This window comes from Bos indicus, chromosome X, assembly GCF_029378745.1.
Source record: "Bos indicus isolate NIAB-ARS_2022 breed Sahiwal x Tharparkar chromosome X, NIAB-ARS_B.indTharparkar_mat_pri_1.0, whole genome shotgun sequence".
In the NCBI taxonomy this organism is placed as follows: domain Eukaryota; kingdom Metazoa; phylum Chordata; class Mammalia; order Artiodactyla; family Bovidae; genus Bos; species Bos indicus.
In genome coordinates, this window is record NC_091789.1 from 59,647,812 (window position 1) to 59,665,198 (window position 17,387).

At 39.5% G+C, this 17,387-nt stretch overlaps 1 protein-coding gene across 3 annotated transcripts in view; it reads right to left on the minus strand.

Annotated features, from left to right (window-relative positions):
- Positions 1–17,387, minus strand: part of MORC4 (MORC family CW-type zinc finger 4) — a 69,365-nt gene that overhangs the window by 10,975 nt on the left and 41,003 nt on the right. For all 3 annotated transcript variants that reach the window (XM_070784601.1, XM_070784603.1, XM_070784602.1), the window contains 4 exons: positions 13,295–13,423; positions 10,753–10,821; positions 10,332–10,383; positions 8,774–8,949 (listed from right to left, as the gene is read on the minus strand). In XM_070784601.1, the coding sequence (XP_070640702.1) occupies positions 8,774–8,949; positions 10,332–10,383; positions 10,753–10,821; positions 13,295–13,423 (426 nt within the window). The remainder of the gene's footprint in view (positions 1–8,773; positions 8,950–10,331; positions 10,384–10,752; positions 10,822–13,294; positions 13,424–17,387) is intronic.

Sequence of the window (17,387 nt, forward strand, 5' to 3'; positions counted from 1 at the left end):
TGGGGAACACATGCATACCTGTGGCGGATTCATTTTGATATTTGGCAAAACTAATACAATTATGTAAAGTTTAAAAATAAAATAAAATTAAAAAATAAAAATAAACAACTTTACAGAAAAAAAAATAAAATAAAATAAGCCAAAAAAAAAATTTCCCCTCTGAAATTATATAATATATATATTATATATATTATATATAATATATAATAATATATAATAATTCTACCTCTTCAGCTTCAAGTTGTAATTTTTTGTATATTTTATTTTCATCTTAAGGTATTTTCTAATTTTCCTTGTGACTTCTTCTTTTACTCATTTTTAAAATTTTGGAGCATGGTATTTAATTTCTACATATTTGTGAATTTCCCAAATTTCCTTCTGTTGTTGATTTCTAATTGCTTGCTAATTGCTATGGTTGCAGAATATCCTTTATATGATGTCAACCCGTTTAAATTTGTTGAGGCTTGTTTTATGGTCTAATATCTGGTCTATTCTGGAGAATATTCCATGGGCACTTGAGAATAATATTTACTATGCTGTTTGGGGGTGAATTGTTCTGCATATATCTGTCAGGTCCAGTTGGCTTATAGCGTTCTTCAACCCTTCTATTTTGATCTTTTACCCATTATTGAAAGTGGGATACTGAAGTTTCCAACTGTTACTGTTAAACTGCCTATTTCTACCTTCAGTTCTGTCTACTTTTGCTTCATGCATTTTTTGGGCTCTGTTGTTAGGTCCGTATATGGGTATAATTTTTGTATCTTCCTAATGGACTTTATCAATATGAAATGTCCCTCTTTATATCTGGTAACATTTTCTGTTTAAAGTCCATTAGTTTGTCTGATATTAGTACAGCCACTCTTGTTCTCTATAGTTGCTGTTTATATGGTATGTCTCTTTTCATCTTTTAACTTTCAACCTATTTGTATCTCTGAACATAAAATATATAGACATTATATTTGTGTATGTGAAAAAATCCAATTGGATAATCTCCAGCTTTTGATTGGATTGTTTAATCTTATCACATTTAATGTTATTATTGATATGTTAGATATTGATGTCCATTATTTGGTTTTCTCGGAGAAGGCAATGGCACCCCACTCCAGTACTCTTGCCTGGAAAATCCCATGGACGGAGGAGCCTGGTAGGCTGCAGTCCATGGGGCTGCTAAGAGTCGGACACGACTGAGCAACTTCACTTTCACTTTTCACTTTCCTGCATTGGAGAAGGAAATGGCAACCCACTCCAGTGTTCTTGCCTGGAGAATCCCAGGGACAGGGGAGCCTGGTGGGCTGCCGTCTATGGGGTCGCACAGAGTCAGACACGACTGAAGTGACTTAGCATAGCATAGCATAGCATTTGGTTTTCTGCTCTCTATATGTGTCATGGTTTCCTTCTTCCTTTACTGTTCCTCTTTTCATGTTATGTGGGTATTTTCTAGTTTAACATTTACAAATCTAATAATACATTACTATAATTATTGTATGTAATTATACATACATAACTTTATGTAATGTTATGTCTTTTGAGGAAGCTAAGAGAAGAAAGTACAGCAAGGACATATTTATAGTTTGTTAAATTAACTTTATCTTTCCATTTTAAATTTTAATTTCTTACTATGGATGGGAGTTACCATCTGGTATTATTTCCTCACTCCAATACAGCTTTGCTCCCACCCACTTCTTTTATGCTGTTATTGGCAAATATTTTATATCTGTAGATGATCCCAACAATAAAATTATATATATGATGAAAGTAAAAGTGGAGAGTGAAAAAGTTGGCTTAAAGCTCAACACTCAGAAAACGAAGATCATGGCATCTAGTCCCATCACTTCATGGGAAATAGATGGGGAAACTGTGGAAACAGTGTCAGACTTTATTTTTGGGGGCTCCAAAATCACTGCAGATGGTGACTGCAGCCATGAAATTAAAAGACACTTACTCCTTGGAAGAAAAGTTATGACCAACCTAGACAGCATATTGAAAAGCAGAGACGTTACTTTGCCAACAAAGGTCCGTCTAGTCAAGTCTATGGTTTTTCCAGTGGTCACGTATGGATGTGAGAGTTGGACTGTGAAGAAAGCTAAGCGCCGAAGAATTGATGCTTTTGAACTGTGGTGTTGGAGAAGACTCTTGAGAGTCCCTTGGACTGCAAGGAGATCCAACCAGTCCATCCTAAAGGAAATCAGTCCTGAATATTCATTGGAAGGACTGATGTTGAAGCTGAAACTCCAATACTTTGGCCACCTGATGCAAAGAACTGACTCATTTGAAAAGACCCTGATGCTGGGAAAGATTGAAGATGGGAGGAGAAGGGGATGGCAGAGGATGAGATGGTTGGATAGCATCACCGACTCAATGGACATGAGTTTGAGTCAACTCTGGGAGTTGGTGATGGACAGAGAGACCTGGCACGCTCAATCCACGGGGTTGCAAAGAGTCAAATGTGACTGAGCAACTGAACTGAACTAAACTGATTATCTTTTTATAATAAATTTTAGTTATCATTGCCAGTACTGTTTTTTCCTGCAAATTTGAATTACTATTTGGTGTCACTTGCTTCCAAGCTGAAGAACTCTCTTTAGCATTTCTTATATGGCAGTTTTTCTAGAAACAAATTCCATCAGCTTTCATTTATATAAGAATGTACTTATTTTACCATCATTTTCTAAAAATAGTTTTATCAGATTTATGACTTCTGGTTGAAAGTGTTTCTTTAAGTACTATGAATATGTCATCCCACTGCTCCTGGTTTCCACTGTTTTTGATGAGAAGCCAGATGTTAATCTTATTGGGGTTCTCTTTTACATAACAAATATTTTTCTCTTCCTGCTTTCAAGATAATTCTCTTTGCCTTTGGCTTTCAATATTTTCACTGTATGGCTGTAAATCTTTTTGCAATTATCCTCTTTTGAGTTACTTGAGCTTCTTAAATGTGTAAATTAATGTTTTTCATCAAACTTGGAAAGTTGTCAGCCATTATTTCTTTGAGTATTTTTTCTACCTCTTTTCTTCCCTCTCCTTTCTTTCATGTTCTCCAAATTTGTATATGTTGGTGCACTTAATGGTGTTCTACATTTCTCTGAGGCTCTGAGGCATTTTCCTTCATTCCTTTTTCTCTCTGTTCTTCAGAAAGCATAATCTATAAAATCTGTCATTGGTATATTTTCAAGTTTGCTGATTCTCCTGCCAATTGTAATGTACTGTTAAGTCCCTTTAGTGAAATATTCACATTAGTTATTGTCCATTTTACCTCAAGAATTTCCATTTGGTTCTTTTTAAACATAATTTCTGTCCCTTTTACTAATATTCTGCAGTTGATGAAACATGGTCTCCTTTAGTTCCTTGAACATGTTTATAATAGATGCTTTGAAGTCTCTGTTTGCTAAATTCAACATCTGGATCTATTTAGGGGCAGTTTCTATTACCTGCTTCCCTCCCATCTCATGTACAGGTCACATTTTTTTCTTTGCATGTGTCATAATTTCTTTGTTGACAATCGATATTTTAGATAATATAGTATAGCAAGCAATTTCCACCTCCCTGAATGGCTGTTGCTATTGTTTGTTGGGTTATTTTTTTTTCCAGTGATTTGGCTGAAGTGACTCCATGAAAACTGTTTCCCTGTAATATATAGCCTCTAATATTCTTGCTCAGATTTCTTCTCGATTTTTATCTTTTACCTAACAATCTAGAAGTTACCCTGAGTCAGCGTAATTGTGCCCCCTTAGCCAGTTAGAGTTTTACCTTTTACCACTGAATGTATGTGTGGCTTGAAGGCTACTATCACAGATCAAAGAATTCACGTTTCTTCCCCCATTCAGCCCGGTAGTAGCAGCTTGGATTTTCCCTCTCCAGTCGTTTCTGACGAGGCACAGCCTTCAGCATGTGCAGTTTCCCAGACTAACAGGGATATCTGTGATTTTACTTTTAAAGCCTGGCTTCCAAGGAGTGGCCCCTGGGCCAGTCAGTGCTTGATTAGAGGCTGTGCTTAAGTATCTAGTACCAGTGAAACTTGTGCTCTCTGTTGTTTGATTGTGTGAGGCTTGGGGACTGCTTGCAAGTTCACCTTGTGTCCTGAATGAGTGTAGTCTCATGTTTACACACAGCCTTCCTAACCCACAGGGTTGACTATGATCCCAGGAGTGCTTGGATGTCTTTTTGCTTGCTTCTCTCTATTACCAAACTTATGATTTCACAGTCATCTAGCTTGTTGTAACTTGTATCATGGAGCTATGATACAATTGTTCTTAATTTTTCCCCACTAAGATTTTCATTGTCTGACAATGCCCTTAGGAATGGAATTCTCCATGATATGTTCCAAAGTCAGTTCCTTTGGGTAGTACTAAGGAGTTCTTCATCTGTCAGGCCTTCTGTTCTCCCTAAGCAGAACCTTTGTGCCACCATGCAGGGTTGTCAGCAGGGACAGTGGCCCACTCTCTAAGAGTGAAACCTTTTCTTTACAAATGAGTGCTGGGATGGTTTTTGGCTTGCTCCTTCAGGCATGAACCTCTGCCCTATAACTAAGCCGGGGGTAGAGCGACGGGAGTCTAGGCTTGTCAGCTGTGCCTAGGTGAGTGCTGCTACCTGTGGATGAGGGAAGAGAAAGCTGGGTGGGAGAAGAGAGGCGCAGTCCTCTTGAGTCTGCTTGGAACAGAGCAAGACAGACCTGGAGGATATAAGAAATGTCAGAGGCCTGCACCTCCCAGGTGAAACCATAGCTCTAGACTAGGAGCTAGGGAGAGAGGGAGCCCCCAATTTCTTGACCACACCCACCTGGATTAGAGCTTCTTGAGTAGTTTTCATAAAACAAAACTTAGAGGGAGATGAGAGCAGGTTAAATGCCCGACTTTTGCTGTACTTTCTGAGATTTAATAGATTTTCTTGAATGAATGTTTCTGTACTTGCTGTGTGCCCCTAGGACAATTTCCAGGAACTAAGAATGATTGTTTTGCTTTGTTTAATAATTTTTCCCAGTTAAATGGTTACTTGTTGGTAAAAGAGTTCATCACACTACTCATTTTGCTATTCTGGAACTCCTTTTCAAAGATCGTATTTTAAAATGTTAATACTGACCTTTGAATCAATCTTATTCATTTGCAAAATTGTTTTTCTATTTCTACATTGTGTCTATTGTTTCAAATACTCCTTTAAATATATTAGGATATCTTTCCTCCTCTCTTTTCACCATTATAATGTAATTTGAATTTTTTTCTGGCTATCCTTTTAATATATGAAATAATTAGCCTTTGATATATAGTTTACTCAGAGTAACAGAGGTGACGTTAGTGGAAAATAACCTGCCTGCCAATGCAGGAGATGTAAGAGATAAGGGTTTGATCCCTGGGTCAGGAAGATCCCATGGATAAGGAAATGGCAACCCACTGCAGTATTCTTGCCTGGAAAATCCCATAGACAGAGGAGTCTGGTGGGCTACACTCTATGGGGTTGCAAAGAGTCAGACATGGCTGAAGCAACTTACCACGCAATATAGCTTACTCAGAGGTTCTCTAAATATCTAAATAAATTACAGGCTGTGATTCTCACCTTTTTGTCTATATGTTTATGGCTACTTTAGACCTTAGTTTATATCACTCATATGAAACCTACCATGTATCTGGGGTGCTTACATATGTAACTTTGAGTACCATAAGCTCCTTCATCTGAGATTCCATCACTGCCTTAGAATACTGCTTTCATATAGTAAGGACTCAAAGGCGATGGCACCCCACTCCAGGACTCTTGCCTGGAAGATCCCATGGATGGAGGAGCCGGGTGGGCTGAAGTCCATGGGGTTGCTAAGAGTCGGACACGACTGAGTGACTTCACTTTCACTTTTCCCTTTCATGCATTGGAGAAGGAAATGGCAACCCACTCCAGTGTTCTTGCCTGGAGAATCCCAGGGACAGAGGGGCCTGGTAGGAGGCCGTCTACGGGGTCGCACAGAGTCGGACACGACTGAAGCAACTTAGCAGCAGCAGCAGCAAATATATATAGAATGAATGAACAGAAAGGGGACTATTTCCTTTAAGCTGTCTTGCCCTAAAAGGTTATGCTTGTTTATATCCTAGCTGAACTTACTCTTTACTGTAGGTTTTCCCCTATCTTTGCTAGATTCGTGAAGACTCACAAAGCTGTTTTCAATGACACCTCTGGAACACCTTGTAGGTCTTATAACCTACTCCACTAGAACATTTTAAAACACTCTTGGATAGTGTAGGCTTTATTTTATCTAGAATTAAAGAGCTGTACTACATGACCCAAGGACCCTTATCAGCTTTAGGTTTTGATAGCAAGGGAGATCTTTGTTTACTCTTGACTAATCTATTATTCCCTTTACACAGTTTTATAAGAAAACCTTGCATATTTTATTAGACTCTCAAGCATCTAATTTTCCTCTATAAAAAGATAGACTGTTTCCAGTCAATCTGAATCTCCCTATACGTGTAACCTGAAATGACAGAATCATCATTTACTGACCTTCCATAAAACATGACATTAGCAGTATCAATTATCACATATATCTCTTGAAGGAATATTATTCTCAAATTAAAATCACACATAAATAGTCAAGAGTATTTTACCTGAACTCTAGAGCTAAAACCCAACTCTGGATAGTGCAGTTCCACAATGACTCATACAGAAATCCTAATTAAGACTGATGAAGTATGCCACCCAATGGATGTACTGTCATACTGCACTCATAAAATACACACATACAGAGGGTAGCATTTGTTATCTCCTTCAGGTTACCAAAATCCACTGGACAGTATCAATAGAAACACTGAAGAGAAAGCAAAGGTGGTCACAGCAGGGAAAGGACAGCTTTCAAGAGCAGTGACATCCTGATACTCCAGTGTCAATTTTGATGCATGACCACCTCAAGGAGATCAATGTAGAGAGCTAACAACATGCTTAACAAAACCACAACACTTTTCTCTATACCCCTCCCAACCTAAGATGGGAGTTGAATAACTGTGGATGAAACAGTAGAATTAAGACCAAATCCCTGAGACCAACTAGGCTATATTCCTTAATCCTTTGCTGCATGGTTCTATCTTAGAAATAGCTCCTTCAATATGACTGAATTCAACTATCAGTTTCTGCATAGCTATTCTCTTCCAACTATTCTTGATGCTTTTGTATAGATTCTCGTTTACTTCCTTTAGAGTTCTATTACTTTTTCTCCTAATAGCCTACTTCCTCTTGAGACTCTTTGTTCATGCTCAGGGGGATGTGAGGTTCTTTCAATATCTAGGGGGCTTAATTGTGGAAGACTAGGGGACTTGCACACATCAAGAGATGTTTGTCTGGGTGAAAGCTGAAAAGACCCACTTAAGAAGCAAGAAAGAGGGAAAGAAATCAATAACATTGGTGGAGGTGGGGGCAGGAGAAATTTCCCCCTATTATATATCCCATTGCTTTTTTCCTACAGTATGTTAAGAAGATATCCAAACCGAAAAGGGTTCATAAAAATTTCACAATCTACTATATAACAGTCATATTCTTGTGGACTCTAGAAGTTCCTACCACTAGAGAGCAACTCTGTACCTTCCCCATGGCTTGGCCCTGCCAGAAGTGAGAAACACAATAGCAAGGAGAAAGCAAGTCTCACGACAGCACACAGGCAGTCATACCTTTTAGTGCTTCAAATATTCCTGATATTTAAGAAAATTTCTGTTATAAAGATTGCTGTGTGTGCTTAGTTGCTCAGTCATGTCCAACTCTTTGCGACCCTATGGACTGTAGCCTGTCAGGCTCCTCTGTCCATAGGGAACTTCCAAGCAAGAATACTGGAGTGGGTTGCCATGCCCTTCTCCAGGGGATCTTTCCAACTCAGGGATCGAACCCAGGTCTCCCACATTGCAGGCGGATTCTTTACCACTGATGGCAGGTCTAAGCTACCAGGGAATAACAAAATAACATTGCTGTGGTGCTAGACGATGAACAAGTAAATTCTAAGACTAAACTTACACAAAAAATTTACCCTAGGAAACAATGGACTACAAAGCTTACTTAATGGCACAAACTTCTAATACTTATTTTTATATGTGGCCAACAATGGCACCCCACTCCAGTACTCTTGCCTGGAAAATCCCATGGATGGAGGAGCCTGGTCGGCTGCAGTCCATGGGGTCGCTAAGAGTCGGATACGACTGAGCGACTTCACTTTGACTTTTCACTTTCACGCATTGGAGAAGGAAATGGCAACCCACTCCAGTGTTCTTGCCTGGAGAATCCCAGGGACGGGGGAGCCTGGTGGGCTGCCGTCTATGGGGTCGCACAGAGTCAGACACGACTGAAGCGACTTAGCAGCAGCAGCAGCAACAACATGTGTTAGGCCTATGGGGCCCCTCAGGATTTCAATATTCCTAAACTTAAAGAAAGAAACAATGCTTATCCAGGTAACATTACCTTACATTTGTATAATACATTATTCTTTGCAAAGAGTTTTCATGTCCATTACTTCACTTACACAATTTCCAATATAATGGGAATACATAATCCATAAAAGAACATTCGTCAGATGATCACCTCAAAAAAGTAGAACCAAAAAGATAGAAAAATAGACTTGACATGACAGTTACAATGTTGAAAAATGGGCGGTACAAGCAACATGCAAGTCTATCAATCCCCAAATGGTATTTTTCCTTCTGAATTCCATGCCAGGCTTCAGGAGAAACGCAAACACTATAACCATACCAATTTAATTTACAGGAAAGCAAACCCTGAGGCTCATACTGAAGAGAATCTATATATATCTTTTACACACCTGGAAAACTGAAAAATGCTGGAATCCAGAGGCTTAAGTTGAAGAGAAGTTGTTCTGCTTTCTTCTCCAACAGATGAAAGCCGGCTGGGGCTATCAGTGCCCTCATACCCAGTCGTCTTATTATTCAAGTCATCCATATCTTGAATAGAAGGGATCTTCAGCGGATTAGTGAATGCCTAGCAAAGAAGGAAAGAATTTATAAAAATCCTAATTTCAAACCAAATACCAAAGGATGAGTCAATCCTTCTGATGCTAGGAAAAAACACTTGGCCAAATAAAAAGAAACTGTTTCCTACACAAAACAAACAGCGCGCAGTAATGTACACTAGAACACTGACCCCAGGCACATTCAGTTATAACCTTATCAGCTGGATACCAACAGACCTCCCCAACTCACTTATTGGCTCCTGGAATCATCCCATCCACAACACAAACTCAGGCCCCCAAATCACTTTCTTATTCTCTCTTTTGACCCAGTGTAAGACTGGGTTTTCACTCCTCTGAGATCTGTGATGAGGGAAGGAATGGAGGGAATAAGCACTGCAGCAAATGTCTGTGCTGGTCTTGGAGAAATGCATGCGAGAGACTAACATATACTGCACACACAGAAACATGCATCTGGGATCTTCTGGGAAAGCCAGCTTATGAAGATAGCATGAATGATGAAGGTGAAGGAGTATAAAGGGGAGGTAAACTGAATGAGGACAGGGCAGTCCCAGGAAATTTCCCAATCTCTAGATCAGACTATAAAGCCAAGATAGGAGGGTTTGCAACCTGTTTATTAATGCACCTGGGTCTTGGTAGAGTGTCAGAAGGAGAATTAGTATTTAATTGCCTCTATCCTCACCAGCCTGACCTACCCTGACTGAGTGGGTGGAAGGTGAATCTAACATGCTGCTAGCAGATATCTCTGGGAAAGAGGGTCAAGAGGAAAATCATGCAGAAAGGCAAGGTTGGGTGGGGGAGATAAATGGGTGCTATGGTGGCTGTCAGGAAAGGAGTGTCCCTGAAAGGACGGCCAACCTTATTGCACCCTTCAGCGTCCGGAGCTGGGCAACCATGTCCGAGAGACAGTGCTCCTGAAAATTCAAAACAGCAGAGTCTTTATAAAGCCAGCCAGCCTGAAAGCAGGGACGGGGGAAAGGGCACAAAGAACCACCCCTTCTTCCCAAGAAGAAAGCAGAAAGGAGTCACCCATGAATCCTGGAAGGAATGAGACTGAGGAAAACCAGACACTTTCAACAGAAGCAGCCTGTATGAGGATGCAACGTAACCCTGAATACTCTGTGACACCGAATGTGACATTCACACTACCCAGAATCAGTACTGAATCTAAGTCTGGGCAATAAATGATTTGGCTCTTCCATTTTTGGTGATCTGAACATCAGTAACAGCAGATCAAAGCAAAAATCAAAAGATCCTGTAAAAAAAAAAAGACCACCAGAAAAAATGGCTCGTTATTTCTGTACAGCTTTCAAGAGTGCCGCTTTCTTCAACCTATGTCCTCTGTTGGGAGAAATTCTGTGTGAGGAAAGGAAGAGGGTGGACCATCTCTCACCTGGTGGCTCTCGTTTTCTGTTGATACCTCCTTCTTCTCAACAGTTTGATCTCTAGGAGAATATAAAAGTGCTATTTAGTTCACTCATGAACTGTAGATTTAGGTTATAATGTTCCTTCTAAACTAGAAACAGTGTGAGCCTTGTCGAGTAGTTAAGAGTTCCTTCCTGGACTGTGCTACTAAAGAGAGATTTCAAATGCCCTATCAAAAGATGAGGGGGAGGGAGAGAAACTAGAGCCAATCTCTAGTTGAGACATTCAGGAGATAACTAGAAAGAATAAAGAACTCTAAGAGCAGAGAGGTGAATAGGAAAATCATTAAAAAACATCATCTCTCTTCTCAAAATTCCCATCCTATTAGGAAGGGTCAGGCTCCTCTATCAAAGGATACAGACCACCATCTTGGGTAAGGTATACTCAACTGTTTCTTAGCTTTGCTCAAGTACAGGTCTTCATCAATGAGTTCTTGTTCCTCTGGAACAGAGCACCTCCTGCAGTACATAGAAGAAGTTATCTTTTGGAAAGAAAATGTGCCCTTGACTTTCACCCTTCATTTTCCTCACAAGTATGACAAGGCAGATTAAGCCCCATCTAACATTATAGAGTTCAGATTGCACCCACCTTACAAAATGTGTGGGCAGGCTACCAGGTAGCTATTCTTTTTTTCAATGCATACCTTATCATTATTTTTGGTGCATATATCACCCTTCTCCCAAGATACTCAAAGTACTTGACAGCTATAAAATTCATATGATGGTAGAGAAGCATAATCTCTATTTTTACACAGTGAAATTCAAGCACAAGGGAGACTTGGTTGGGCTTCTATAGAAAGAGAATATCACTGAGACTAGAACCTAGGTCTCCTACCGCTCATGTACTCAGAAAGCAATGCCCAAGGTATAGGCTAAGCAGGAACATCCATAGACTGTGTGATGATCCCTGAAGAGGAAAATCAGAGGCTATGGCAGAGAGCAGCACAAAGGGATGGGGAGCTGACAGTGCAGAAGAAATAGAACAGAGGCTAGCAAAGAAGAGAAAAAGAGGATTCTATAAATGAAAAGATGTTTGCTATATGTAAAGCATGAAGAAGAGAATTTTAGGAGTACAAGCTGAAAGAAGTACTAGAAAATGTATTCGGCGGACAAAGGCAATCCTAGAAAGAAATAAACAGAAACTAATAATAACTGGAAATTCTATGTTATATCCATTTTATTAGGGGGCAAAGTGTCCTGGAAGGTTATGTCTCCTGGACTAAATATAAACTGACAGCATGTACAGAATTCGAAAATGAGACTTCTAAGCTCTCAGTCTTACATTTTAATCACACCACCCTAAGAGGTACTTAGGCACATCTTTAGTCTTTGGGGGAATCCTTGCTTATTACAGAATTGGACTTCATTATTTTTTATTTCCTCCATTTTCAACGTTTTTTTCCCCTTAAAAAGCATACTCTGGTTTAGTACCTTTTTCTCTGTCAACATTTATACCGCAGAAAAAAGTTAAGAGAGTCACAGGTGAATTGAAACAAACTGAATTATTATTATAAACCTATGTTACTGAGTCATATAAAAATATTTGTTAAATTGAAATGATGTCCATGATGTGAGAGTTTGGACAATAAAGAAGACTGAGCACTAAAGAACTGATGCTTTTGAACTGTGGTGTAGGATAAAACTCTTGAGAGTCCCTTGGACTGCAAGGAGATCCAACCAGTCCATTCTGAAGGAGATCAACCCTGGGATTTCTTTGGAAGGACTGATGCTGAAGCTGAAACTCCAATACTTTGCTCACCTGATGTGAGGAGGCGATTCATTGGAAAAAGACCCTGATGCTGGGAAAGATAAAAGGCAGGAGGAGAAGGGGACATCAGAGGACAAGATGGCTGGATGGCATCACCGACTCAATGGATATGAGTTTGAGCAAGCTCCAGGAGATGATAAAGGACAGGGAAGCCTGGCATGCTGCAGTCCATGGGGTCACAGAGAATCAGACATGATTGAGCGACTGAACAACAACAAATCTAGATGTTAGCTGCTTCAAGGAACAGATGAAAGTTAAAGTGTTAATCACTCAGTCGTGTCCAATTCTTTTCAATCCCATGGACTGTAGCCCACCAGGCTCCTCTATGCATGGAATTCTCCAGGCAAGAATACTGGAGTGGGTTGCCATTTCCTTCTCTGGGGGATTCTTCCAAAGCAGGGATCAAACCCAGGTGTCTTGCATTGCAGGTGGATTCTCTCTTTTTTTAAAATTTAAATTTATTTATTTTAATTGGAGGCTAATTACTTTACAATATTGTATTGGTTCTGCCACACATCAACATGAATCCGCCACGAGTGTACACGTGTTCCCCATCCTGAACCCCCCTCCCACCTCTTTCCCGTCTGAGCGATGGAATATTAGAAAGACAGACATGTAAACAATCTAAATTGAATGTACTTCAACAGATTCAAGTATAAGAAGCATATGAATAAAATTGTCACTTCAACCTGAAATATAAATCCCTTGTTCTCAAATAGTTTACAATCTCTTGAAGAGCCCAAATGTATACACATGAAAAACATCCCCCAAATTCAAACAGTACGTGAGCAAATGTGAAGAATTAAATACTACAGACAGCCAGAGTAAAATCACTGTAAATTACTGTCAACAGGAGAAGTATCACACAAAATATTTCTGCTTCCCAGACGATATGACCAGATGGAATAAAGAAAGTCACTCTAAGCAAGTGGAATGACAGTATCAAGTCATGGAGAAGGGAATACATGCACATGTGTAGGGAAGAGTGAAGCCACAGGCCTGCTAAAGCAGAAGGCCTGTGTTAACATACAATGAATAGGTAAAGACCAGTTAGCACAGGGGCCTGAATGCCAGGCTGAAGAGTGTGGACTTGAGATGAAAAGTGTTTTAGAACAGAGACAAATCAGGACTTATCTCTGGCATAATACTGAGTCTTAACCTTACCTGTACTTTGGGTGGGAATTATAGTAGCAAAACCATCTTGCAGGTAATGTGGATGGATCAACCTTGCCAGGAAGCCTCCTCCATTTCAGACACTCATCACACTGTACCCATGTCTGGTCAGGAATCTTCCTGAATGGAAGAAAATAAAAATATGACTGTCTATATTCTGGCTTTATACTCTTTCTTACATTAGAAAGGCTATATTCTAGCTCGATACTCTTACATTAAAAGGCATACCCTAAAATTGAAAAAAACTGAAAGAATTGAATATGAAATGTGTTAGAAATGTTATAGTCCAGGTGTCTAAAATGTATAATCTTAAACTTCACAGATAAAACAATGATAGAACTAGACCAGATATGGATATGAAAACAGTAATAAGTATTAATGTGGCAAGCCACCAAATTATAGAGCTCAACAGTACTTATCCTGGAACCTTATTTCTTGAGTTTAACAAAAGGATAACTTTAACTCTAAAATTTAATAGTTAGGAAAAATTTTATATATATTACAATATTACTAAAAAATAAAACCCAAAGAATCATTTTATTTGCTTCTATCCAATCCCATGATAGATTTGAAATGCATCTGTGAGAGTCATTGAAGCAATGTCATTAAAACATCTCCTCTATTTCCCCACAGGCTCTCTAGTCCTTTTTTCCCCTTTCAAAAAGTCTTTGTTTATACTTAAGTCAAAATTTTATTAGATAGATATTCCCAAAGTTAATCTTAAAAAGTAGCATAAATTTGATTAAAATTTGTAACTAGAAAAAAAAAAGAAAAAGAAAAATTGGCTCCAGTCCAACAACTGGGTTATTAACAGAGAATTCTTCCAGAATTCTACTCTTTTAAAAAATTTTTGGCTGCACCCTGCATTATGTCAATTCTTAATTCCCTGACCAGGAACTGAACCTTCCCCTGCATTGGAAGACAAGAGTCTTAACCACTGGATTGCCAAGGAAGTCCCAAGAGCTCTACTCTTAAAACACATACTTATTCCCATCTCCCTCAGGAAGATGGGTAACCCAGTCACCTACACCTTGGAGTAAATTTGTTTCCCTGTAAGAGGAAATGATCCATATATAAGAGAAGTAGTGTGCATCTAATCTGTGAAAGGCAGACCAGACTGGGAAGGCGGAAGGCTAGAGAAAAGACAGAGAGAGGGTAGAGGGGCACCTAGGGCCAATTTGAAAAACATGTAATTTAGCCTAGGACAGATTCTGTGTATGTTACATTTATACTGAGCTTATGCTAGACATTTCAATAGAGTGATATGATTCTTTTATGTCTTAGTTCAATATTTCTCATATCTTTTTAAATGGTGCTTTTTTCCTAGTTATAAAAGCAATATAAGCCCATATTAAAAAACCTATAAAATACAGAAAGAAAATGTACCAATAAGTCTACTACTCAAATACAATGTCTTCTTGTTTAAAACTCTGTTTTAATGAAGAGAATCCATACACATTCTTGGATATACAGCTTCCTATCTCCTAGCTACAGGCTGCTCCAGCCTTGCAACTCTAAACTCCAAGCTCAGGCCTGACCTCTGGTGTCTATATATTTCTGTACAGCCACTGTTTTATTTGAGGCTTCCCTCATAGCTCAGTTGGTAAACTGCCTGCAGTGCAGGAGACCCGGGTTCTATCCCTGGGTCAGGAAGATCTCCTGGAGAAGGAAATGGCAACCCACTCCAGTATCCTTGCCTGGAAAATCCCAGACAGAGGAGCCTGATGGGCTGCAGTCTATGGAGTCACAACGAGTTGGGCATGACTGAACAACTAACACACTGTTTTATTTAGAGCCAGAGAAAGCAGTTTCAGCAGTAGTGCAAGGGGACAGAAAAGGTCGTATTAGCTTTGGTTTTACATGCACACACACGAGTCTCTTGCAGAAGCATGTCAATATTACTCTCTCGGGAACAAGCATTAGAGACAGTAATTCTCTACCTCAGGTTACATGCAGACCATGGTAGATCCTCTGACTAAGGCAGACAGAAGAGACTTTTTGTGCACAAGCCTAAATAGGCAGCTGAAGGGGCTATGCTATATTTTTCGCACTGCATCCTTCCAGAAGAGTGTCATGGTTAAGAAGTTGGGTTAGGAGGCCAGACTGCCTATATTTGAAAACTGGATCTACCACTTTGTATTTATCTAATTTTGAACAAGTTACTTAAGCTCTCAGTGTATAAGTGTCTACATTTGTAAAGAAGTAACAATATCATCTGCCTATCTCACAGGATTGTTGTGATGCTTAAATATACATGCAAAGAACTTAAACCAGTGTCTGACAGGTAAGTACTAAATAATCACCATTAAACTTCCAGGAAAGGCTGTATAACATATATACACACACACTCCAGCAATATATGAACATCTGTTCCATTGCATTAATCATTTATTTCCAAGGCAAAAAAAGATATCTCATCTTAATTTGCATTTCTTTGAAAACCACGGATGTTGGACAGGAATAGAGATCTTTATTTTTATTTTTTTAATATAAATTTATTTATTTTAATTGGAGGCTAATTACTTTACAATATTGTATTGGTTTTGCCATACATCAACATGAATCTGCCACGGGTGTACACGTGTTCCCCATCCTGAAGCCCCCTCCCACCTTCCTCCCCATTCCCACCCCTCAGGGTCATCCCAGTGCACCAGCCCTAAGCACCCTGTCTCATGCATCGAACCTGGGAAAACAAAATTTTATATAAAACATTTGATGATTTCCATTTAAAAGAAATACAGTGCCTACCTCCAAATGAACTTTCAACACTCTAATCTTTGTTTTGATGGTATAATTGACTGTGTACATATTGTCACACATTCTGTCCTCTGTATTATGCTTCTTTCCTGGCTTCCTGAAGCATTTCATCCTGATCCACCATTCTGTATGTGATTTTGTGTCTTAGATTCAGTAAATTCTACATTTTTTCCTGGTATGTTGGGTTCTCTATTTCTATTCTCAAATTTCTTGATATGGTTCCAACAATGTTCATTAGAATAAAAAGAAGGGAAGTTTGCTAATATTTCTGAATGCCTACTATATCAGCCGTGAAGAGATTACCCCATGTCCAAGGTAAGAGAAACCCAAGTAATACGGTAGTTGTTGCGAGAGGGCATCAGAGGGCAGACACACTGAAACCATAATCACAGAAAACTAGTCAATCTAATAACATGGACCACAGCCTTGTCTAAGTCAACAAAACTAAGCCATGCCCTGTGGGGCCATCCAAGATGGGCGGGTCATGGTGGAGAGGTCTGACAGAATGTGGTCCACTGGAGAAGGGAATGGCAAACCACTTCAGTATTCCTGCCTTGAGAACCCCATGAACAGTATGAAAAGGCAAAATGATAGGATACTGAAAGAGGAACTCCCCAGGTCGGTAGGTGCCCAATATGCTCCTGGAGATCAGTGGAGAAATAACTCCAGAAAGAAAGAAGGGATGGAGCCAGAGCAAAAACAATACCCAGTTATGGATGTGACTGGTGATAGAAGCAAGGTCCGATGCTATAAAGAGCAATATTCCACAGGAACCTGGAATGTTCGGTCCATGAATCAAGGCAAACTGGAAGTGGTCAAACAGGAGATGGCAAGAGTGAAGGTCAACATTCTAGGAATCAGAGAACTAAAATGGACTGGAATGGGTGAATTTAACTCAGATGACCATTATATCTACTACTGTGGGCAGGAATCCCTTAGAAGAAATGGAGTAGCCATCATGGTCAACAAAAGAGTCTGAAATGCAGTACTTGGATGCAATCTCAAAAACGACAGAATGATCTCTGTTCATTTCCAAGGCAAACCATTCAATATCACAGTAATCCAAGTCTATGCCCCAACCAGTAACGCTGAAGAAGCTGAAGTTGAACGGTTCTATGAAGACCTACAAGACCTTTTAGAACTAACACCCAAAAAAGATGTCCTTTTCATTATAGGGGACTGGAAGGCAAAAGTAGAAAGTCAAGAAACACCTAGAGTAACAGGCAAATCTGGCCTTGGAATACAGAATGAAGCAAGGCAAAGGCTAATAGAGTTTTGCCAAGAGAACGCACTGGTTATAGCAAACACCCTCTTCCAACAACACAAG